This window comes from Diceros bicornis, chromosome 40 (genome assembly GCF_020826845.1).
Source record: "Diceros bicornis minor isolate mBicDic1 chromosome 40, mDicBic1.mat.cur, whole genome shotgun sequence".
Taxonomy (NCBI): Eukaryota; Metazoa; Chordata; class Mammalia; order Perissodactyla; family Rhinocerotidae; genus Diceros; species Diceros bicornis.
The window spans coordinates 14,680,587-14,692,387 of NC_080779.1; the positions used below are offsets into that span (position 1 = coordinate 14,680,587).

The following is an 11,801-nucleotide window of genomic DNA, read 5'->3' on the forward strand; positions in this document are numbered from 1 at the left end:
TAAACTCCCTTGTTCAGGCACATGAGGTAAGTGGAAACATCTACATTGTATAGAGGAACCTCAGGCTCAGAAAGCTCATGTGACTTGCTAATGGTGAAAATTCTAGTAAATGAGAGGCACGGGATTTGGATCCAGGTCTTTCTGACTCTTAAGCATAAACTTTTAACCATTTAACTTATGTAAAACTTAAGGTTTAAATTTAGATATACTTTGTATGCTGTACACATCTAGTCTCCACCCTCCCCCACACAATTTACACACTAGTTTTCAGAGTGTCAAAGCATGAGACCATTATACTCATACCCAGAGAGTATTTTAGATTTATCACAGTATATCATGTAATCAGTCATAATTCAAATATGTGTTAATATTGACAAATGGAATTGTTCAGATATTTTGAATCAGTTAATTTAGTTTCAGTCTTCTAATACTAAAATTATTTGTATTGGAGAAAACTAGTCTTTGAACTTGCCATGACTCATGGCTGTCCTGGTGAAAATTTTCTCTGATGCAAGATACAGTAGTAATATATAGCCGCTACAATTTTGATTGTTCCTGTCAAGAGGATCATATATTTAAAGGAGTGTAAACAGCAACATAAAACTCATCATTTTTTTTATATGTTAAGTGTGTTATTATATTAAGCAGCAAACATGCCCCTTCTGACAGCAAGAATTAACACGTCACCTAAGGGCTGCACCCCTAAGTTTTTAAATTCCTACAGACTGCTCAGAACACATAATGTGCAGTTACTCCACATTCTTGTGTTGTCAACTTTGTGGTTAGAGTCTTGTTTAGAAAGCTTCCCTGAGCCAGGGCCATCTTCCTGAACCTTTGTGAAGTCCAGTCTGCCTAATATTTTTATTTTGATATCTGTCTTTTCAGTTATTTGTTCCATAGTGGCAACCAAGAACATCCAGGAGATATCCTGCTAAACACAACTGTGGAAGTTTTGCCTTTTAAGGTATGACTATTTTTTCCCCTTACTTTTCCTTAAGAACTAGTGCCAACAGACTTGATTTGAGGCTGTTCTTGTTTATGAGGTGAAAGAAAATTCTCATGATTGCAGGAACACAGTGGTGAGTAATATTAATTTTTTTTGAAATATGGAACACCTAGTATCTTGTCCCATTTGCCTTATTCATACAAAGAGCCTTCATTTTGTTTCCTATTGGAAAGTAACTTGGAAATTTTACTAGGAAAATAAATGAATCATTATTTTACTTTAATGTTTACCTGCTGTTTGTCTTTTGAGTCCCCAAATACAATGTATTTTTGTGTGTGTGTGTGTGTGTGTGTGTGTGTGTGAGGAAGATCAGCCCTATGCTAACATCTGCCAGTCCTCCTCTTTTTTTGGCTGAGGAAGACTGGCCCTGGGCTAACATCCATGCCCGTCTTCCTCCACTTTATATGGGACGCCACCACAACACGGCTTGCCAGGCAGTGTGTCGGTGCGCGCCCGGGATCCGAACCGGCGAACCCCGGGCTGCCGCAGCAGAGCGAGCGCACTTAACCGCTTGCACCACCGGGCCAGCCCCAATACCATGTATTTTTAATGCCTGTTGATTAATACACAAAATTAATTTATTGATCTCTAAGGAATGCTTAGATTTCTTTCAAGTTAACACACAGTTCTTTACTTCTGTATATTTTTAATAGAAAATAGTGTTCTATTAAATTGATTTAAAGTTAAAATTAATTAAAATTAAAATTTTCTACCCACCAATATATTATATACAGATTCAGATGATAGTTAAAAAAGAACACTTGTGTTGATAAGCCTTTAAGGTTCAAGACTGAGATGACATTTTCTCTTTTTAAAGATAGCTATGCCGGGGCCGGCCCGGTGGCGCAAGCGGTTAAGTGCGCGCGCTCCGCTGCGGCGGCCCGGGGTTCGCTGGTTCGGATCCCGGGCGCGCACCGACGCACTGCTTGGTAAGCCATGCTGTGGCGGCGTCCCATATAAAGTGGAGGAAGATGGGCACAGATGTTAGCCCAGGGCCGTCTTCCTCAGCAAAAAAAGAGGAGGATTGGCGGGTGTTAGCTCAGGGCTGATCTCCTCACAAAAAAAAAAAAAAAAAAGATAGCTATGCCACAAATATCACTATTATATTTATTGACTATGTTAATAACTTAGCTTTGTTTTAAATGGAAGTAATTATTTTTAAAATTAATTGTTTTGTTCTGTTTTAGAGTGAAGGTTTGGAAATAAGCAAAGAAACCAAAGACAAACGATTAGAAGATGGTTATTTCAGAATAGGTAATACCTACTTTAAACCAGTAAAATGTCTTTTACTTTTCTGGACTTACTCCTAAAGTAGTTTTAAATTCTTTCAGATGTTAAGTAGCTTTAGGATTACAGTTACTAATATACTGCAAGTTTTATTTGTTCTCGAGTTTTAGTACATACTTTTATTGTCTTGACCCAACTAGGATTTCAGATTAAAGGTTTATTTACTGATTCCTCTTTCTTTCTCCATCTGCCATTTCATTGTTGATATTCACTGAGATAATCTGCCTTCAGCTGCCTTTTGCTGTCTCTTACTGGGTGCCTTTAGCTATTCCCCTGCTCTCAGCAACATCCATATGCAGAATCTGTGCCTTTAGCCCCTCCCTCCCTCCTGAGCTTGAGATCTGTAATGTGAGCCCACGGCCATAGCCACCTGGAGGCCACATAGTCTTCTACTCTGAGCATCTGTAATATAGACCTTTGTTTTTGGTCACCACAGTTGTTGCTGTCACTGTTCATCTAGTTGGCTAAGCCTAACCTTGGGAGACACCCTGAACACCCCCACTTTACTGTCCATTAGCATAAAATATGTCTGTTGTATGTGACTGTACAGTCACCCTATCTGCCACTGTGCTATAGGCCCCTGCCTCTGTTTCCGAGCCAAAGAAGGACTGTCCTACCTGTGTCCTCTCATTGGCTTTCCACAAAGCACTGCACTAAGCTTCTACAACACAGGTATTATAATGAGATTAACCTGGGTAAAAGCCTTAGTGACTTTCCGTGATCAGATTCCTTAGCTCCCGCCCCCTTTCACATCTTGTAACTTTCCTCTTATTCTTTATTTCTCCAGTCCTAAGACTGTTATTCCTCTCATGCCCCGTGCTCTTAGTACAGCCAGCTCTCTGGCCATTTTCTCCACCTGAAATGATTGATTGATATTTCTCCTCCTAATGAATGCTTTCTCATCCTGTATTAACCAGTTTACTTACCCCTCTTCTCTGCTCTTCCTCTCACATCGTGTATACCTTTGCTGCATAATTATATGGTTTCATAGCTCAGTTTTGTGTTCTCACCATAAAAGAGGAGGGGTGTCGTCTCCATGTGTCTCCTGCAGTTAACATAGGGCCTGTCACTTGATGGGTATCAACTCAGTGAATGATTATATATTTTCCTTTACTTAAAACAAATTAATGCTTTTCTTAGTGGTAGGCAAAAGAGAATATTGGTAAATTAATATCATAGGTATACAGGACAGATACATTCTTATAATTCTCTCTAGAGCAGTTTTACATTTGGTGAGTGTCATTCAGTTTTTGCTACAAGGCTTGTACAATAACCCTGACTAATTTCTATGTAGTTGTGGTGGATAGATGAGTTTAATTATTTTCATATTTGGGTTATATCTTAGCTCACCTCTAGAAATGTACGTAAAATTAGCCGAGTTTACAAGGCATTTATTAACCTGTCAATTACTGAATTTCTGAGAATGTTGTGTTCTAGATTATGAAAGTAGCGTAGGAAATAGAGACATCTATATCTGCACTAATTTGAAGATAATGACCATCTAAAACATCAACTCATATGTATTTAGAACCAGAAGAGAACTTATGGATCGTCAAACTTAGGACCTTGTGTAACAAAAGCGTGCAACAGAAACAAAGAGCAACTGAATATAAAATATTCTGCTCACTTAAGAAGTATGCTTTAGTGGAATGGTGTATGAGGGGCTTCATGGACCTTCTCCCTAGCAAAAAAACCATAACTGATGAAAATTATTTTTAAAAAAATACAGCAAATGGAGAAACATTTACTCATGAAAATGTAAATCTCAGTAAGAACATTAAGAGTCTGTGGCATTTGAGCCTTGACCTGCTCCATTGCTCACACTGTCCAAGCTCAGTGAGATGGAAGCTCGACTCTCTGTAGGTGCAGCCAGGAATGCTGGCCTCCCTCTGCTGCCAGCTCTCCCTCTAGGGCTGTGCTGTCTCACTGGGAAGGGCAGGTTGCCAGCATCTGTCATCATCCCCAGCTCCATGTTCCAGATAAGAGCAGCTAACAGATCTGAGGCTCCCTTCTTCCACCTAACCTCCATTCGTAGGGTGGAAGCTCCACCCCCAGACGTGGCAGGGTGAGAATACTTGGCCCTGATCCTCCCTCACTCCAGCTCACTTGCCCGAGCACACTGGGAGAGGTAAGCCCAGAAAACACAGGGCTACTGCTGCACCCAGTGCTCTGCTCATAAAGCGGGGGTGTCACTCCAAGGGAAGTGGGCTACAGTCCCTGCCAAAGATCCTGAGCAGTGGTGCAGAGATTGTATCCAGGGGAGAGGCAGGCCATAAGAACAGAGAGCGCTGTAGCTCTCCCTAAGGGGACTGACTTATTAGAGACAGAGCTTGGGAAAGTTCAAGCCTAAGGGTTCTGTAGAGTACAATGGAGATTTTGGTGTAAGCACTTAAGAGGAGGCTAGTAACTACATTCAAGCTAAACTGTAGCCCATCCGGAAGTTTGACAGAACCAGAGAAAGAGACAGCTAATAAGAGCCCTCTTGTGTGGAAATAAGCCACAAAGACTGGCCCTGCAAAGGGGCCGGAATTTAATTGGATCAGACTTGTGCAGCAGTTTATGCTCAAAAGTGTTGTCGAAAACAATAGACAGTCAGCTGTCAATTAGTGGAGACCCGATGCTCAAAGGTGGGGTAGGTTAGATGAGTGTGGCATGATAGCTAAGGACAGTCTTGTGAAAAAAATCCTAGTTTTATTAGTAGGTTAAAGTTCTGAGAAAGCAGAAGAGCCTTTCACAGAGAAACACAGGAAGAAGGAGTGGACCACTGTGAGGGTGTGGCAGGACCTTGGAAGTCCTCTCAATGCCAGGATTTGGAGATTCTAATCACTCTTTAGGAATTTCCTCCTTCATTTTTCCCTCCTTTCCTGTCTTTTAATGCTTATCTACCAGAACAGTCAGTTAAGGACAAAAGTTAAATTTGTTGTTTGGAAAGATAGTGAGTGCACATGGTAGCAAATATAAGTTTAAAAGGGTAAACTTAAGTCTCCTTCCTTCTTCTTTCGCCTCCTACCCAGTGCTTCCCAGAGGCAATTCCTATAATGATTTGTGTCCTTCCAAAAGTATTCTAGTCACAAATAAAAATATATGAGTTTATTCCTTAAAAACACACAATCACACACAAATGATAACATACTCTACACTCTTGTTCTGCATCTTTTTTTTTCAATGAACAAAATACATATGTACATGTGGAAGATGTACATTTGAAAAAATGTTAAGTATTTCTCAGATGCAAAAAGATACAAATAATAATATAATGACTATTTGTGTTTCAACTTAAGACCTGCCAATTTGGTCGTTCTTCCCTAATATCTTCTTTTCCCCTTCCACCCAAGGGTAACTACTATCCTAAATTTTGTGGTTACCATTTCCATGTACACCTTTACTACATATGTGTAATATATCGCTGAACATGCAGTGTTATTTTGCTTGTTGTAAAATGTGATATAAATGATACCATTCTGTAGTCTACAGTTTGTTTTTTTCTCTCACCTTTGTGAGATTCATCCCTGTGGATGCGTGTATCTGTGGCTCATTCATTTTCACTGCTGTGTAGATTTCCATGGATGAATATATCAGTATCTCTTCTCCTGTTTGGGCATAAAATTTGTTTCCGTCTTTTTGCTGTTATAAACAGCGGTGACCTGAACACTTATGCACACATATGAGAGTTTCTCTACAATATATACTTATGAATGGAAGTAAGTCTTCAATTGCATTATCTTCAACTTTACTTCATTCTTTTTGTTCCTTCTCCATTCTTTTAATTGGCTGCCTAGTAATCCCTTGTATTAGCATTTCATAATTCAGTTAGCCAGTCTCCTAGTGATGGATACCTAGGTTGTTTGCAGTTTTTGCTGCAATATATATATTCTTTTTGCACACATGAGGCTATATCTGCAGGCTAAAATTGTGGGTCAAAGTGTTTTAATGAAACCAGTTATATCATTTTGTAATTATTTTTCTAATTAAATGAGCTCATCAGGTGACAGTATCAGATATCTCATTAGGTAAAATGTTTCAAGTTTCACAGTATTTTTCAGCCCTGAATCCCCTGCCTAACTCAATATTCAGTAATACTTTTTTGTAGCATGTACTCCCTTTCCCAGTCCAGCCCCAAGTATGGACATACTTTTATGAAATAGGTTTATTAATAATTTTTGAATAAAAACATTACTTTGGAAGTTCATAAGTTTAATATTTCCTATACAAATGAATATAAGCCTTCTCTGATATGGTTTTCAATTTGAATGTATCTTACCTTACTATAGGATATATACTAATCAATATATTGTAAGACTAGAATAGACTGCATAAGTTAGCAGCACAAGGGTCTGCAAACTACAGCCCATGAGCCAAATCTGGCCCATTGCCTGTTTTTGAATGGACTGTGAGCTAAGAATGTTTTAAAATTTTTTTTCATTTTTTATTTTCACTTTTAAATGGTTGAAAAAATGAAAAGAAGAATATATTGTGACATGTAAAAATTATAAAAAATTCAAATTTCAGTGTCCATAAATAAAGTTTTATTGGAACACAGTCATGCTCATTTGTTTATGTATTGTCTGTGTGCTTTTATGCTACAATAGCAGAGATGAGTGAGTAGTTGCAGTATAAATTGAGGTGATGCTCTCATTGCTTCGAATTGGTGCTCCATGCGCTACACATAGCAGTGATCCATTTATAATTGGACAGCATTTCGAGTGCCACACACATCACCATAATGTAACATTTAAAAAAAAATTACCATTGCTTACCCATCATATCAAAATAAGAAAAGTAAGGTGGACTTTGAATGTCATACTTTTTAACACAATGGAAATTGGATTATTTTACACAATTTGATGGCCGATCATCGTGGTTATTATGCAGTGATGCAGTAGCTGTGCTAAAGCACTCATAACAATATTCCCAACTCACAGGAAAGCAGTGGTCAGAAAAATTAGAAAATTTAAAATAGAATATCTCATCACAGCAGAATTTCTTCACAAAAATAAAAAATTCAACTGAGGCCGTAACCAAAGTGAGTTTCCAGGTGGCTCATGTGTTAGCCAAGCAAGTAAAATCATTTACCAATAGTGAGTTAATTAAATCATGTTTGATTGCAGCAGCCAAAGGTGTGTTTGCAGAGAAAATAAACTTACTTAAGACCATTAGGCTTTCAGTAACCACAGTTGCTTGAAGAGTTGAGGACGTTGGGAACAATATTAATAAGCAAAAAAGTAAAGCAAATTATTTGAGTAGTTTTCCTTGGCTCTTGATGAGTTGACAGATGTTACTGATACTGCTCAGTTGTTATTTGGAGTCAATGCCAAGTCTGAAGTGACTGAAGAATTGACCTCTGTGAATAGTCTGCAGAACAAGTACAGACAGTGTTTTCAAACAAGTTGAGAAAACACAAATTTAGTACAACCTGAAGTGGAATCTGCTGAGATGTGTTATAGTGAATGGTGATAAAAATATATGTGGAGGAGAAGGCTTAGTTGGGTAAATTTACAAAGCTTGTGAAAATGTAAGGTGTTTAAAGCCTGCGGTTATTTATGTTATTATTCCTCAGCAGGTGCTTTACAGAAAACATTTGAATCTGTCATGTATCATTATTTTATTGAACCAGTAGTGTCAACAGGGAACTTGATTCACTCTCATAGACTTCACCATCGTCAGTTCTGTGAATTTTTGTCAGAAATAGGAACTGAATATCCTGACTTGCCCTACCACACAGCAGTTCTGGGGCTTAGCAGTGCTAAAATTTCGTTGTATTTTTTTTGTTCAGCTCAGGAACAAAATTGAAATTTTTCCAAGTGAGAACTGCCCTCAACCACTATTATCTCTTTGAAAATTAGTTTTTGCTGCAGACTTGATAATGTTTCTTAATGAATTCAACCTAAAATTACAAGACAAAACAATGTTTATATGTAAGACTTATATTGCAGTCGAGTCACTTTGATGACATTATTCGAACTACAAGTAACATCAAGCTGATGGAGGAGCCTCCACCTAACCTTTGATTGAAAGTGATGTATCTGCAATGTAATGATACACTATAAGGCAAATATCAATGGGAAGAATCTAATAGAATTCCATAAATACCTTCCAAGTGATGAATATGCTCCATTAAAATTATGTGTTTGTGGATTGATACCAATGTTAGGCAGTGTGTAGGCAGTGTGAAAGGAAATATTCAAGATAAAATATGTAAAATATCATTATAGATCCACATTAACAAATGAATATTTGCAATTGATTTTGATGATAAGGAATACTGACTTTGAATCCCAGTTAATTGAAATGCTATCCTCAAAAAAGGAAGTACATTCTCTTTAGTACACTTGTATTAGCAAAAAAAAAAAAAGTACTCAGTTATTGTTATTACAGTTTGAATTTCATCAAAAAAATTTTGTGGAAATTTGTTTTCTCTCTTTCTATATATAAGTACCTACGTGGTATCTTCAATTTTCCTTTTGGCCCTCAAAGCCCAAAATATTTAATGTCTGCCCTTTATACAAAAAGTTTTCTAATCCCTGGCTTAGAGAAGTATGGCTCAGAACAAACCATTTTCCTGTCACTTTTTCAACAGCTTTTTGTTTTGTTTTAAGAGTAATAGCCCTCACAGCAAGAAAAACTGGGTACAGAGCATGTTACCTTTTAGAAGGTCTTGGTCATGATCCTTACAGAAGAGCATTTTTAGCCTGTCATTTATAATGGAGTTTTACGTTGGAACTGCCTAGAGGAGGTTTCACGTCTCAGTTCCTTCTAGATGTGGCCTTGGAAAGAATACACATAGGCTGAGACCCTGCTGAAGGCCAACGTTGTATGTATGTCTGGTTAAAGCATTGAAATTTTTTAGTATTGCCTTAACCCTCAAAGTGGTCAGACTGAGTGATGGTACAGAGTATATTTTGGTAAGGTTTGGGTAAGTTACATTTTGCTAAAAACCTCTATGTTAAAACATTGATGCAAGAACAAATATATTTTTGCTTTTTTTTCAAATGTGCAATAATGAAAAGTTTAGCTCTGCCTCTTTAAATGGGTTGCTTCTAATGCTTTTAGAAGCATTAAAAATTAAAAGTCGAATGAAAGTAGAAAGAAGGAAAAAAATTCACCCGTGCCCTGTCTAAAGATCTCCACTAGAAATATTTTGGTGTTTTCCTTTCCTGCTTTGTCGGTGATATTTTATGTGTGCTGTGTCAGTCTATCCAACAAGTGTTGATTTTTATTTTGAAGGAAAATTTGAGAATGGTGTTGCAGAAGGAATGGTGGATCCCAATCTAAACCCCATTGCAGCCTTTCGACTTACAGTTATTCAGAATTCTGCTGTTTGGGCCATTCTTAATGAGGTAAGACAATATATTAAATCAGTGAAACACCTTAGATTCTACCTTTTTTACAACATTTTGATTTCATATGTAAGGCCTTTCTGGAATTGAAAATTAATTGCCTTATCATGTTCTTCACTATTTTGTGTTTCAGATTCATATTAAAAAAGCCACCAACTGATCATCTCCTAAGAAACCAGTACACTTTTTTCCTGTGAATTTGTTAATTAAAGATAGTTAAGCATGTACCTTTTTTTTTTTTTTACTTGAACACTACCTCTTGTGAAATCTACTGTAGATAAGATGATTGTCATTTCCACTCGGAAAGTGAATCTCCCGTGGATAATTGTGTTCATTTGAACCTAAGCTGTCCTCCAATTTTAACTTGACTCAAACATTTTACGGTTATGACAGCCTGTTAATATGACTTGTACTATTTTGGTATTATACTAATACATAAGAGTTGTACATATTGTTACATTCCTTAAATTTGAGAAAAATTAATGTTAAATACATTTTATGAAGGGGGTACTTTTGAAGTTCATTTATTTTATGATTATAGACCCTCTTTTATAGATTATCAGGGATTATATATATATAAATATATAAATATACATAAAAATGTTATGGAGTTAATTTATTAGAAACACTTAAGAAGTACATATTTTTGTGTAGTAAATTTTTGAATCAATACTTTTTTTGAAAACCAGTTACCTTGCTTTTTTAAGTTCTTTCTATATTTTTCTTTGGAAATGCAAACATTACAAATGAATGCCATTTTTCAAATGCACTGCCATTTAAGAATGATTCTAGATTGATTTCCTAACTGAAGTACTTTTATAATCACAGTGATTGTGAACAAAATATTTTCAAAGGCATTTGCCATTCCTTAAAGCCAAGATTTTAAAGACCAATGTCCTTCTTGAGGGTTATTTTACTATACTGTGTATGGTGTGTAGCCAAAAAAATGTCTGATAAATTTTAATGTGCAGGGGTGATGCTTTCAACCCAAATTATCATAGACTCAGCTCATTACATTTCCTCTGCTATGTATGGTGACAGACTCTTCTTTCCTAATCTTGATCTTTAGTTGATGAGATAGATACATTATTTCTTTTCTTGTTGATTCTTTTATGTCTGCACTCATTGTCTGAGTTGTGACAAAATGTTTTCTAGGTAGTGCTATTGTATGAGTCATAATTCGTTTAATTTTAAAGAAAAACAAAATTGTGATACTGGTTTTTGTTGAAAGGTATTGTAGCAGTTGTATGTTTTTCCACAATGATTTATTCTATTGCATTTATGAACTTACAAGTAAATTTGTATCCGAAAAGAGTAATTATTACTCTTAAACATGCAATTCCGTATGATATTACTACTATAAACAAAAATATTATCAGCCTTAGCAATCAGTGATCTTTGCAAAAGTATTTTACTTCTAAAAAATTATGTGTTATCAGCCTCAATTCCCAACCAATCTGGTGCGCACTCGGTGGGTTGCAGGTGGCTTATGTACGCTCGGAGAGTGATCCTATGAGCTTTCAGAGTAGCCAATGGTGAGGCCTTGGGCGGCTGGAGATTCTAGCTGGCTGCCTTTAGCCTGGAGGGGCTTCCCCTGGATGCCCAGGATGCTGAACAAAGAGCTTCCAAACAGCATTGTTTTCTGTGCAGTGTTATGAAGTGGAAAGATCGGGAAATACTGATAGGGTACAGTTATTTCCATTACTCCATATTGGAATAATGTTTAGTTGCTTTTCTTGATCAGAAAGTTAGATGTTTCCAATAATGATTTTTATGTTAAAGTCCAGTTAAAATTTTTAATTGGGGTTTTTAAATTTGCTTTTAATTTTCTTTAGTTTACTTTTTATTTTCTTCTCAAATTTCCTTGACCCAGTGCCTACAGCCACATTTCATTTGAAAAGAGTAACCTTCCATTTTAAAATTTTGGCACCAGCTTAACATACTAAATTACTGTTATAACAACTAAGTATCAGGAGGTAAAAATCTGGAGGTGGGTTTAGAAGTCCCCTGTCTCCCTGCTTCCTGAGTAGCCAACTCTGATTGCAGGAAGAAAAGCCATGCTCTGAAAGTCTAGGGAGGTGACAGTCACTGCAGCTCCGTGCCGTTTGTTGGGCCTCTCCGTCTTTAGACTGAGCCTTATCTAGCCAGCTTTTTCCTGTGTTCATGCTCAG

The 11,801-nt window shown here is 36.9% G+C and overlaps 1 protein-coding gene across 4 annotated transcripts in view; it reads left to right on the top strand.

The window, feature by feature from the left end:
* Nucleotides 1-10,081, top strand: part of MGAT4A (alpha-1,3-mannosyl-glycoprotein 4-beta-N-acetylglucosaminyltransferase A) — a 108,614-nt gene extending 98,533 nt beyond the window's left edge. For all 4 annotated transcript variants that reach the window (XM_058534491.1, XM_058534493.1, XM_058534492.1 and 1 more), the window contains 4 exons: nucleotides 886-964; nucleotides 2,194-2,260; nucleotides 9,518-9,630; nucleotides 9,764-10,081. In XM_058534491.1, the coding sequence (XP_058390474.1) occupies nucleotides 886-964; nucleotides 2,194-2,260; nucleotides 9,518-9,630; nucleotides 9,764-9,790 (286 nt within the window). In that variant the 3' untranslated portion in view covers nucleotides 9,791-10,081. The remainder of the gene's footprint in view (nucleotides 1-885; nucleotides 965-2,193; nucleotides 2,261-9,517; nucleotides 9,631-9,763) is intronic.
* The last annotated feature ends 1,720 nt before the right edge of the window (nucleotides 10,082-11,801 follow it).